The sequence below is a fragment of the Tachyglossus aculeatus genome, chromosome 12 (genome assembly GCF_015852505.1).
Source record: "Tachyglossus aculeatus isolate mTacAcu1 chromosome 12, mTacAcu1.pri, whole genome shotgun sequence".
Lineage (NCBI taxonomy): Eukaryota > Metazoa > Chordata > Mammalia > Monotremata > Tachyglossidae > Tachyglossus > Tachyglossus aculeatus.
In genome coordinates this window covers 14,182,529-14,195,019 of record NC_052077.1, presented here as the reverse complement: position 1 = coordinate 14,195,019, position 12,491 = coordinate 14,182,529, and the positions used below count along the sequence as shown (strand labels likewise).

The 12,491-nt window shown below is 49.7% G+C and overlaps 1 protein-coding gene across 1 annotated transcript; it reads right to left on the bottom strand.

The window, feature by feature from the left end:
* Window positions 1-132: 132 nt before the first annotated feature.
* RAB33B (RAB33B, member RAS oncogene family) lies at window positions 133-10,954 on the bottom strand. Its single transcript, XM_038755290.1, has 2 exons — window positions 10,730-10,954; window positions 133-853 (listed from the first exon to the last, which is right to left on the bottom strand). The coding sequence occupies exons 1-2, from the start codon at window positions 10,952-10,954 to the stop codon at window positions 413-415; spliced, it is 666 nt and encodes a 221-aa protein (XP_038611218.1). The 3' UTR covers window positions 133-412.
* Between the last annotated feature and the right edge of the window lie 1,537 nt (window positions 10,955-12,491).

The window sequence follows — 12,491 nt, the reverse complement described above, 5'->3', positions numbered from 1 at the left end:
TCCCTGTCTTTCCTCTCATGTCTTTCCACGATAGCTCTCTCCTTAGCCCTTTTTGTACCAAGCAAATGGTAGTGCAGATGTCAAAAAGTGGCCACAAAAGGTAGCTTGAGAGCCAACGTTAAAATAAGACTCCTAGACTCTCCTCCATTTCATCCTTGCAAAGAAAATCTGAAGCACATCTGAAATGAAGTACTGTGCAATCTCTAGGAGCAAAGGATAAGTCATTTCCTCCACTCTGAGAATTGGTTAAAGCCTACTTACTTTGGGCAGCCACACACAACTTCGCTGAGACTACCTGACCTGAAAGGGGAAAAAAAAAGTGTCGCGAAGTTCCTATATTTGACACCAAAACTCGGCCTTTTTTTTTGTTTAAGCATCTCTCAACGTAAGGTGAGAACAGGATACCACAATCTTAACACCAGCAGGCCATTGAAGACTTTGTTTCAGGTTTCAAAGGAATTCCGTCATCGGGAGGCTGGCTAAGCATTAGTGGTTTGTGGTTTTTAAGCTTATGAGCCAGAGTCATGAATATAGCTTCCACGTGATCATTGTCATTGGGGTTCTTAGCAGAGGTTTCAAAGAGCGGCATGCTGTGGGTGTCGGCAAACTTTTGGGCCAAGTCTGTGGGCACCTGAAGAGAACTCCTCAGGTCACATTTATTTCCCACCAAAATCCGTGGTATGTCACTGGAAAGTAAATGCTGTTTGCACTCCTCTATCCAGGATGGCAGGCTCTGAAAGCTGGCAAGGTTTGTCATATCGTACACAAAGACGACAGCGTGGACATTTCTGTAGTAATGCTGGACCATGCTTTTTCTGAACCGTTCTTGTCCTGCTGTGTCCCACAACTGGATCTGAAATGGAAAAAAAAACACACACCATTATTTTTTATTATCTAACAGAACCCTGCTTAACCGCGGGCCCTGACTCCGTTAGGCTGGCCTGTATACAGGCCCAGCCCAGGATATATTCCTTCTTCCATTCAATTGTCTTTATTGAGTGCTTAATGTGTGCAGAGCACCGTACTAAGCACTTGGGAGAGTACGATAGCAATAAACAGGCCCGTTCCCTGCCCACAACGAGCTTACAATCTAGAGGTGGGGAATATAGGTCTAATGCGTTCCCTGTAGGAATACTGTGAACCATTATGTTGGAAGATACGTTTTCCCACACACTGAACTGGAATTGATTATTTTCCGAACGTGACAAATGAGCCCTACAGTAACTAAGACGACCAGTGTAGATCCCTTCCCCTCCATTATTCCTAGGGACTTTTTCTGACCACCTGGCCCGAGTTTCTCTCCCTCTGCCTCACCTCCTCTCCCGCTTCTGTCCTGGTGCACTGCTTCGTTCCAATCTCTATCTGGAGCCATCCCCCCAGCCCAATTCCATTTTATAGTTGAAGGTGAATTCACCACCTCAAAATCATGCCTAGAAAAAAGCCGGGGTGTTGTGGTCAGACGAAGCACAACAGTACATTTTCCAGGAGGTGTTGTCTCTCCTGCCCTAAAACCTCCAATTCATAAAGGTGTTAACGGACTTGCCAAAAAAAAAAAATTTAAAATATACAAACTGCCAACACTTATTTGACTCTTTCTAGTCTGCAAGCTCATTGTGGGCAGGGAATGTTATAATATAATAATAATAATGGTATTTGTTAAGCGCTTACTATGTGCCAAGCCTGGAGCACTGTTCTATATACCATACTCTCCCAAGTACAGTAAATGCTCAATAAGTCCAAATGATTCTCTTTCTAGAAGCTCGTGGTACTGTAAAAAGGGAGTTGCCTTTGCTAAAGGATAATGTGCAACTTTTACATTTAAAGCCCTTTAAGTATAACAATGATGGACTCATGAGACCTGACTCAGTCGCTGTCTTCTCATGGAAGGTAGAGCAAGGTGATATGGTTTTGCTCTTGAATGGATGGTTACTTAGACAGTTACTGGATATCTTAAATTACAACAAAATGTAACTCCCTTTGGGAGAAGTGAAGTCAAAAAGTGTTTGCTGAGCAGTAGTCCTATTTAAATTCCTTAGGAAAAAAATGTAATGTCTGTTCCACAGATACTGATTTTTTTTTTCTGCTTTAATCTAGGCCATTAGTCAAACTGAATATACATGCTTCACAATTATCCCATTTTAATCGCTTGCATATATTTTCTAAATTAAGTTCCAACCGAGATGACAACTTGCCTAACTGTTAAATCCTAACACTAAATCCTCACTATTTAATGGTGCAGTTTCACTACTGCTCATCATTTACCTAAATTAAAAATGGTACGATTTTCACAATTCAACCTTAATTTGATGTGAGTTTCTTTCTGAAAGATACATGCCAAAAAGCTCCATCTAATGGCAACGACACCTAGGGCCTCCCAATTTATCTAAGTAACGAGGACGTCTTCGTGTTACTATTTAGGTTCTTTTCTCTGATCATGAATTTTAATTCCTTAAAATCCCAAGCACATTACTTCTCTAACAATCTCTCAGCTACCTTCTGCCAATAGGCATCTGATGATTTAAAAAAAGAACAAAACTAGCAATCACATTAAAAAAAAAAACTTACTGAAGTACATTATACAGAATCCCTTTGGAAAAAGACATCAGGCTGCCTGACCAACCGTTTAGTAATAAAAATAATATTAATGATGGTTTTTGTTAAGCGCTTACTATGTGCAAAGCACTGTTCTAAGTGCTGGGGCATATACAAGTTAATCAGGTTGTCGCACGTGGGGCTCCCACTCTTAATCCCCATTTCACAGATGAGGGAACTGAGGCACAGAGAAGTTAAGTGACTTGCCCAAAGTCCCACGGCTGACGAGGGGCGGAGGCAGGATTAGAACCCACAACCTCTGACTCCCAAGCCGTGCTCTTGCCACAAAGCCACGCTGCTTCTCTAGTTTAGTACAGTGCACTGCACTGGACACCCAAATACCATAACTACTCAATTAAACTCTATAAGGATAAATCGTCAGGAGAAAAGTAGAATAAATAGAGACCAAAAATGAGTAGGTTGGTTGCTGGGCAAGATTCTTCTTGACATTTCTGGCTAAGAGGCATGTCTGAATTGTTACAGATTCTCGGGATCGAATTTTTTCACAATTTAGGGGAAAAGCAAGTTTCAAATGGAACTTAACCGTGTGTGTCTCAACCTTTCCTTTCGAAGGTCTGTCTGTATACAAATTCATCCTCTCTGACTTTTTAAACCTCATAAATTACTCTGATAGAAACGTATGCATATATGCACTATATAACTTCCACAACTGGAATTTTATTTCCACGGCAACAAAATGGATGCCCTCTGAAAAGAAAGTTTAAAATTCAGCAATGAAGCAACACGTGAAGGCACCCAAAAGTCTGGGAAGCGAAAACCAGGAGAGAGGCAGGATGTAGAGAAGTAATGCAGTTTGGAAGCAGGCTTCCTCAATCCCTGGGCCAATATAAAAGGAGAAAATTCAGTGAAAAGAGCAGAAATGACAATCGATGAGTATGACTGACACCACACACGATTACTTCCAGCCAAAGGTTTTAATAAAAAAGAGGACAGTACAGAGAGGTTGTGGAGATGTTGATGAGGAAGAGATCTGGGCAAGAAAGGATAAAGCTAGTAGCCAAACTCTGAAAACAAGTTCTTATTATTAATAGAAATAACAATAATGGTATTTGTTAAGTGCTTGCTATGTGCCACAGCACCTGTATATATGTCTGTACATATTTTTTTACTCTATTTATTTATTAATTTATTTGTACATATCTATTCTATTTATTTTATTTTGTTAGTATGTTTGGTTTTGTTCTCTGTCTCCCCCCTTTTAGACTGTGAGCCCACTGCTGGGTAGGGACTGTCTCTCTATGTTGCCAATTTGTACTTCCCAAGCGCTTAGTACAGTGCTCTGCACATAGTAAGCGCTCAATAAATACGATTGATGATGATGATGTGCCAGGCACCGTACTAAGTACTGGGTTAGCAACAAGATAATCAGGTTGGACGCTGTCCCTGTTCCACATAGGGTTCTCAGTCTTAATTCCAATTAACTGAGGCACAAATAATAATAATAATAATAATAATGGTATTTGTTAAGCGCTTACTATGTGCGAAGCACTGTTCTAAGTGCTTGGGGGGGATGGATACAAGGTGATTAGGTTGTCCCACGTGGGGTTCACGGTCTTAATCAGCACTTTATAGATGCCCCTCTCCATCCCCCCTGCCTTACCTCCTTCCCTTCCCCACAGCACCTGTATATATGTTTGCATGTATTTATTACTCTATTTTTTACTTGTATATATTCTATTTATTTTGTTAAAATGTTTTGTTTTGTTCTCTGTCTCCCCCTTCTAGACTGTGAGCCCTCTGTTGGGTGGGGACCGTCTCTATGTGTTGCCAACTTGTCCTTCCCAAGTGCTTAGTCCAGTGCTCTGCACACAGTAAGCGCTCAATAAGTACGACTGAATGAATGATGGCATTTATGAATGAATGAATGAAAGGTATCTGAGGCACAGAGAAGTTAAGTGGCTTGCCCAAGGTCACACAGCTGACAAGTGGCAGAGGCGTGATTCGAACCCATGACCTCTGTCTCCCCCTTCTAGACTGTGAGCCTGTAATCAGAAGCAGTGTGGCTCAACAGAAAGGGCCCACCCGGGCTTGGGAGTCAGAGGTCATGGGTTCAAATCCCGGCTCTGTCAACTGTCGGCTGTGTGACCTTAAGTCACTTAACTTCTCTGGGCCTCAGTTCCCTCATCTGTAAACTGGGGATGAAGACTTTGAGCCCCCCTCATTGGACAACCTGATCACCTTGTAACCTCCCCAGCGCTTAGAACAGTGCTTTGCACATAGTAAGCGCTTAACAAATGCTATCATTATTATTATTATTGATGGGTAGGGAGCGTGTCTGTCTGCTGCCGACTTGTACTTCCCAAGTGCTTAGTCCAGTGCTCTGCACACAGTGAGCGCTCAATAAATACGATTGAATGAATGAACAAATTCTGTCATTATTCAGCGCTTAGAACAGTGTTTTGCACATAGTAAGTGCTTAATAAATGCCATCATTATTATTATTATTATTATTGATGGGTAGGGAGCGTGTCTATCTACTGCCGACTTGTACTTCCCAAGTGCTTAGTCCAGTGCTCTGCACACAGTAAGCACTCAATAAATACCACTGAATGAATGAAGCAGCGTGGCTCAGTGGAAAGAGCGCTGCCTTGGGAGTCAAAGGTCATGGGTTCAAATCCCAGCTCGGCCAATTGTCAGCTGTGTGACTTTAGGCAAGTCACTTCACTTCTCTGGGCCTCAGTTCCCTCATCTGTCAAATGGGGATGAAGCCTGTGGGCCCCACGCAGGACAACCTGATCACCTTGTAACCTCCCCGACGCTTAGAACAGTGCTTTGCACATGTAAGCGCTTATTAAATGCCATCACTATTATTATTATTGATGGGTAGGGAGCGTGTCTATCTGTTGTCGACATGTACTTCCCAAGCGCTTAGTCCAGTGCTCTGCACACAGTGAGCGCTCAATGAATACGACTGAATGAATGAATTGTCATTATTATTCAGCGCTTAGAACAGCGCTTTGCGCATAGTAAGCGCTTAATAAATGCCATCATTATTATTATTGTTGATGAGTAGGGACCATGTCTATCCGCACTAATCAGGTGATTAGTCCAGTGCTCTGCAGAGTGAGCGCTCAATGAATATGATTGAATGAATTGTCATTATTATTCAGCGCTTGGAACAGCGCTTTGCACATAGTAAGTGCTTAATAAATGCCATCATTATTATTATTGTTGACGGGTAGGGAGTGTGTCTATCTGTTGTCAACTTGTCCTTCCCAAGCGCTTAGTCCAGTGCTCTGCACACAGTAAGCCCTCAATAAATACGACTGAATGAATTGTCATTACCATTCAGCGCCTAAAACAGCGCTTTGCGCAAAGTAAGCGCTTAATAGATGCCATCGCTATTACTGTTGATGGGTTGGGGGCGTGTTTATCCGCTGCCGATTGGTCCTTCCCAGGCGCTTAGTGCAGTGTTCCGCACACAGTGGGCGCTCACTAAGTACGACAATGAATGACTGACTGGTCCTTCCCAGGCGCTTAGTGCAGTGCTCCGCACACAGTGGGTGCTCACTAAATACGATTGAATGAATGAATTGTCATTACTATTCAGTGCTTAGAACAGCGCTTCGCACACAGTAAGCGCTTAATAAATGCCACCATTATGATTATTATTGATGGATAGGGAGCGTGTCCATCCGCTGCCGACTGGTCCTTCCCAGGCACTTAGTGCAGTGCTCTGCACACAGTGGGCGCTCACTAAATACGACTGAATAAATGACTGACTGGTCCTTCCCAGGCGCTTAGTGCGGTGCTCCGCACACAGTGGGCGCTCACTAAATACGACTGAATGAACGACTGACTGGTCCTCACAAGGCACTTAGTGCAGTGCTCCGCACACAGTGGGAGCTCACTGAATGAACGACTGACTGGTCCTCACAAGGCGCTTAGTGCGGTGATCACAGTGGGCGCTCACTAAATACGACTGAATGAATGACTGGTTAATGCGGTGCTCCGCACACAGTGGGCGCTCAATAAATACGACTGAATGAATGACCGACTGGTTAGTGCGGTGCTCCGCACAGTGGGCGCTCACTAAACACAACTGAATGAATGACTGACTGGTCCTTCCCAGGCGCTTAGAGCAGTGCTCCGCACACAGTGGGCGCTCAATAAATACGACTGAATGAGTGACTGATCCTCACAAGGCGCTTAGTGCAGTGCTCCGCACACAGTGGGCGCTCAATAAATCCGACTGAATGAATGACCGACTGGTTAGTGCGGTGCACTGCACACAGTGGGCGCTCAATAAATACGACTGAATGAATGACTGGCTGGTCCTTCCCAGGCGCTTAGTGCAGTGCTCCGCACACAGTGGGCGCTCTATAAATACGACTGAATGAATGACCGACCGGTTAACGCAGTGCTCCGCACACAGTGGGCGCTCACTAAATACGACAATGACTGACTGGTCCTCACAAGGCGCTTAGTGCGGTGCCCTGCACACAGTGGGCGCTCAATAAATACGACTGAATGAATGACCGACCGGTTAGTGCAGTGCTCCGCACACAGTGGGCGCCCACTAAATACAACTGAATGATTAGTCCTTCCCGGGCACTTAGTGCAGTGCTCTGCACATAGTGGGCGCTCACTAAATACGACTGAATGAATGACCGACCGGTTAGTGCGGTGCTCCGCACACAGTGGGCGCTCACTAAATACGACTGAATGGATGACTGACTGACTGGACCTCACAAGGCGCTTAGTGCAGTGCTCCGCACACAGTGGGCGCTCAATAAATACGACTGAATGAATGGCCGACTGGTTAGTACAGTGCTCTGTACACAGTGGGCGCTCACCAAATACGACTGAATGAATGACTGGCTAGTCCTCACAAGGCGCTCAGTGCAGTGCTCCGCACACAGTGGGCGCTCAATAAGTACCACTGACTGAATGAATGAATGAATGACTAGTCCTCACAAGGCGCTCAGCGCAGTGCTCCACACACAGTGGGCGCTCACTAAATACGACAATGAATGACTGGTCCTCACAAGAAACGCTTAGTGCAGTGCTCCGCACACAGTAGGCGTTCAATAAATACGACTGAATGAATGAATGACTGGTCCTCACAAGGCGCTCAGTGCGGTGATCACAGTGGGCGCTCACTACATACGACTGAATGAATGAATGAATGAATGACTGGTCCTTCCCAGGCGCTTGGTGCGGTGCTCCGCACACAGTGGGCGCTCAATAAATACGACTGAATGAATGACTGGTCCTCACAAGGCGCTTAGTGCAGTGCTCCGCACACAGTGGGCGCTCAGTAAGTACGACTGAATGACTGACTGACTGACTGGTCCTCACAAGGTGCTCAGTGCAGTGCTCCGCACACAGTGGGCGCTCAATAAATACGACTGAATGAATGGCCGACTGGTTAGTACAGTGCTCTGTACACAGTGGGCGCTCACCAAATACGACTGAATGAATGACTGGCTAACTGGTCCTCACAAGGCGCTTAGTGCAGTGCTCCGCACACAGTGGGCGCGCTCACCAAATACGACTGAATGAATGACTGGCTGGTCCTCACAAGGCGCTCAGTGCAGTGCTCCGCACACAGTGGGCGCTCAATAAGTACGACTGACTGAATGAATGAATGGACTAGTCCTCACAAGGCGCTTAGTGCAGTGCTCCGCACACAGTGAGCGCTCACTAAATACGACTAAATGAATGACCGGTCCTCACAAGAAACGCTTAGTGCAGTGCTCCGCACACAGTAGGCGTTCAATAAATACGACTGAATGAATGAATGACTGGTCCTCACAAGGTGCTCAGTGCGGTGATCACAGTGGGCGCTCACTACATACGACTGAATGAATGAATGAATGAATGAATGAATGACTGGTCCTTCCCAGGCGCTTGGTGCGGTGCTCCGCACACAGTGGGCGCTCACTAAATACGACTGAATGAATGACTGACCAGTTAGTGCGGTGCTCCGCACACAGTGGGCGCTCACTACATACGACTGAATGAATGACTGACTGGTCCTCACAAGGCGCTCAGTGCAGTGCTCCGCACACAGTGGGCGCTCAATAAATACGACTGAATGAATGGCCGGCTGGTTAGTACAGTGCTCTGTACACAGTGGGCGCTCACCAAATACGACTGAATGAATGACTGGCTGGTCCTCACAAGGCGCTTAGTGCAGTGCTCCGCACACAGTGGGCGCTCAATAAATACGACTGAATGAATGACTGGCTGGTCCTCACAAGGCGCTCAGTGCAGTGCTCCGCACACAGTGGGCGCTCAATAAGTACGACTGACTGACTGAATGAATGAATGACTAGTCCTCACAAGGCGCTTAGTGCAGTGCTCCGCACACAGTGGGCGCTCACTAAATACGACTAAATGAATGACCGGTCCTCGCAAGAAACGCTTAGTGCAGTGCTCCGCACACAGTAGGCGTTCAATAAATACGACTGAATGAATGAATGACTGGTCCTCACAAGGCGCTCAGTGCGGTGATCACAGTGGGCGCTCACTACATACGACTGAATGAATGAATGAATGAATGAATGAATGACTGGTCCTTCCCAGGCGCTTGGTGCGGTGCTCCGCACACAGTGGGCGCTCACTAAATACGACTGAATGAATGACTGACCAGTTAGTGCGGTGCTCCGCACACAGTGGGCGCTCACTACATACGACTGAATGAATGACTGACTGGTCCTCACAAGGCGCTCAGTGCAGTGCTCCGCACACAGTGGGCGCTCAATAAATACGACTGAATGAATGGCCGGCTGGTTAGTACAGTGCTCTGTACACAGTGGGCGCTCACCAAATACGACTGAATGAATGACTGGCTGGTCCTCACAAGGCGCTTAGTGCAGTGCTCCGCACACAGTGGGCGCTCAATAAATACGACTGAATGAATGACTGGCTGGTCCTCACAAGGCGCTCAGTGCAGTGCTCCGCACACAGTGGGCGCTCAATAAGTACGACTGACTGACTGAATGAATGAATGACTAGTCCTCACAAGGCGCTTAGTGCAGTGCTCCGCACACAGTGGGCGCTCACTAAATACGACTAAATGAATGACCGGTCCTCGCAAGAAACGCTTAGTGCAGTGCTCCGCACACAGTAGGCGTTCAATAAATACGACTGAATGAATGAATGACTGGTCCTCACAAGGCGCTCAGTGCGGTGATCACAGTGGGCGCTCACTACATACGACTGAATGAATGAATGAATGAATGAATGAATGACTGGTCCTTCCCAGGCGCTTGGTGCGGTGCTCCGCACACAGTGGGCGCTCACTAAATACGACTGAATGAATGACTGACCAGTTAGTGCGGTGCTCCGCACACAGTGGGCGCTCACTACATACGACTGAATGAATGACTGACTGGTCCTCACAAGGCGCTCAGTGCAGTGCTCCGCACACAGTGGGCGCTCAATAAATACGACTGAATGAATGGCCGGCTGGTTAGTACAGTGCTCTGTACACAGTGGGCGCTCACCAAATACGACTGAATGAATGACTGGCTGGTCCTCACAAGGCGCTTAGTGCAGTGCTCCGCACACAGTGGGCGCTCAATAAATACGACTGAATGAATGACTGGCTGGTCCTCACAAGGCGCTCAGTGCAGTGCTCCGCACACAGTGGGCGCTCAATAAGTACGACTGACTGAATGAATGAATGAATGACTAGTCCTCACAAGGCGCTTAGTGCAGTGCTCCGCACACAGTGGGCGCTCACTAAATACGACTAAATGAATGACTGGTCCTCGCAAGAAACGCTTAGTGCAGTGCTCCGCACACAATAGGCGTTCAATAAATACGACTGAATGAATGAATGACTGGTCCTCACAAGGCGCTCAGTGCAGTGCTCCGCACACAGTGGGCGCTCACTACATACGGCTGAATGAATGACTGACTGGTCCTTCCCAGGCGCTCCGCACACAGTGGGCGCTCACTACATACGACTGAATGAATGAATGAATAGTGCAGTGCTCCGCACACAGCGGGCGCTCACTACGACTGAATGACTGACTGACCGGTCCTCACACGGCGCTCAGTGCAGTGCTCCGCACACAGTGGGCGCTCAGTAAATACGACTGATCGACCGATCGATCTGTCGATCGATCGGTGGTTCCGAGGAGGCGGCGGCGTGCCTGCCGACCTTGAGGCGCTCGCCGTCGATGAGGACGGGCCGCTCGCGGAAGTCGACGCCGATGGTGGCCTCGGTGCGGTCGGGGAAGCGGCCGGCGCAGAAGCGGTAGGTGAGGCACGTCTTGCCCACGTTGGAGTCGCCGATGACGATGATCTTGAAGATGCGGGAACGCGCCGGGCCGCCGCCGACGCCCGTCAGGCTCGCCTCCAGCGACGACTCCAGACCCGCCGACATCGGGCCGGGCGGGCGGGCGGGCGGGCGGCGCCTCAGCCCGCCGAAAATGGCGGCCACCCTGAGGAGACGACGACGACGACGGGCGGCCCCACGCACCGCGCTTCCTCTCGCGAGACTTGAGGAGGGACGGAGCGGCGGGGCGCTTCCTCTCGCGAGAGGTGGAGGGAGGAGGGGAGAGAGAAAGCGGCGGGCCGCGCGCCCGAGCGCTTCCTCTCGCGAGAGGTTGAGGGGGGAGGTGAGGAAAAGCGCCGGGGCGCGCGCCCGAGCGCTTCCTCTCGCGAGAGGTTGGGGGGGTGAGGAAAAGCGCCTGGGCGCCCGAGCGTTTCCTCTCGCGAGAGATTGAGGGGGGAGGTGAGAAAAAGCGGCTGGGCGGCAGAGCGCTTCCTCTCGCGAGAGGTTGAGGGGGGAGGTGAGAAAAAGCGGCGGGGTGCCCGAGCGTTTCCTCTCGCGAGAGGTTGAGGGGGGAGGTGAGAAAAAGCGGCTGGGCGGCAGAGCGCTACCTCTCGCGAGACTTGAGGAGGGACGGAGCGGCGGGGCGCTTCCTCTCGCGAGAGGTGGAGGGAAGAGGGGAGAGAGAAGGCGGCGGGGCGCGCGCCCGAGCGCTTCCTCTCGCGAGAGGTTGAGGGGGGGGGGGAGGTGAGAAAAAGCGGCGGGGAGCCCGAGCGTTTCCTCTCGCGAGAGGTTGAGGGGGGAAGGTGAGAAAAAGCGGCGGGGCGCGTGCCCGAGCGCTTCCTCTAGCGAGAGGTTGAGGGGGGGAGGTGAGAAAAAGCGCCTGGGTGCCCGAGCGTTTTCTCTCGCGAGAGGTTGAGCGGGGAGGTGAGAAAAAGAGGCGGGGCGCACGCCCGGGCGCTTTCTCTCGCGAGAGGTTGTGGGGGAGGTGAGAAAAAGCGGGTGGGCGCCCGAGCGTTTCCTCTCGCGAGAGGTTGGGGGGAGGTGAGAAAAATCGCCTGGGCGCCCGAGCGCTTCCTCTCGCGAGAGGTTGGGGAGTGGTGGGGTAGAAAAAGGGGCTGGGAGCTTCCTCTCGCAAGAGGTGGAGGGAGGAGAGAAGAGAAAAAAGCGGCTGGGCACAGGGGCGCGCGCCCGAGCTCTTCCTCTCGCGAGAGGCTGGGGGGGGGGCGAGGTGAGAAAAATAGGCTGGGAGCCCGAGTGCTTCCTCTCGCGAGAGTTTGGGGGGGTAGAAAAAGCGGCTGGGCGCTTCCTCTCGCGAGAGCTTGAGAGAAGAGGGAAAAAGTGGCTGGGCGCTTTTTCTCGCGAGAGATTGAGGAAAAGAGGCTGGGCGCCGGGGCGCGCGCCCGAGCGTTTCCTCTCGCGAGAGGTTGAGGGCGGGGAGGAGAGGAAAAAGCGGCTGGGTGCCGAGGCGCGCGCCCGAGCGCTTCCTCTCGCGAGAGCTTGAGGAGGGGAGAGGAGAGAAAAAGCGACTGGGCGCTTCCTTTCGCGAGAGGTTGAAGGACGAGAGGAGATAAAAACCTGCTGGGCGCCGGGCCGAGCGCTTCCTCTCGGGAGAGGTTGAGGGAGGAGGGAAAAAGCGGCTCGGCGC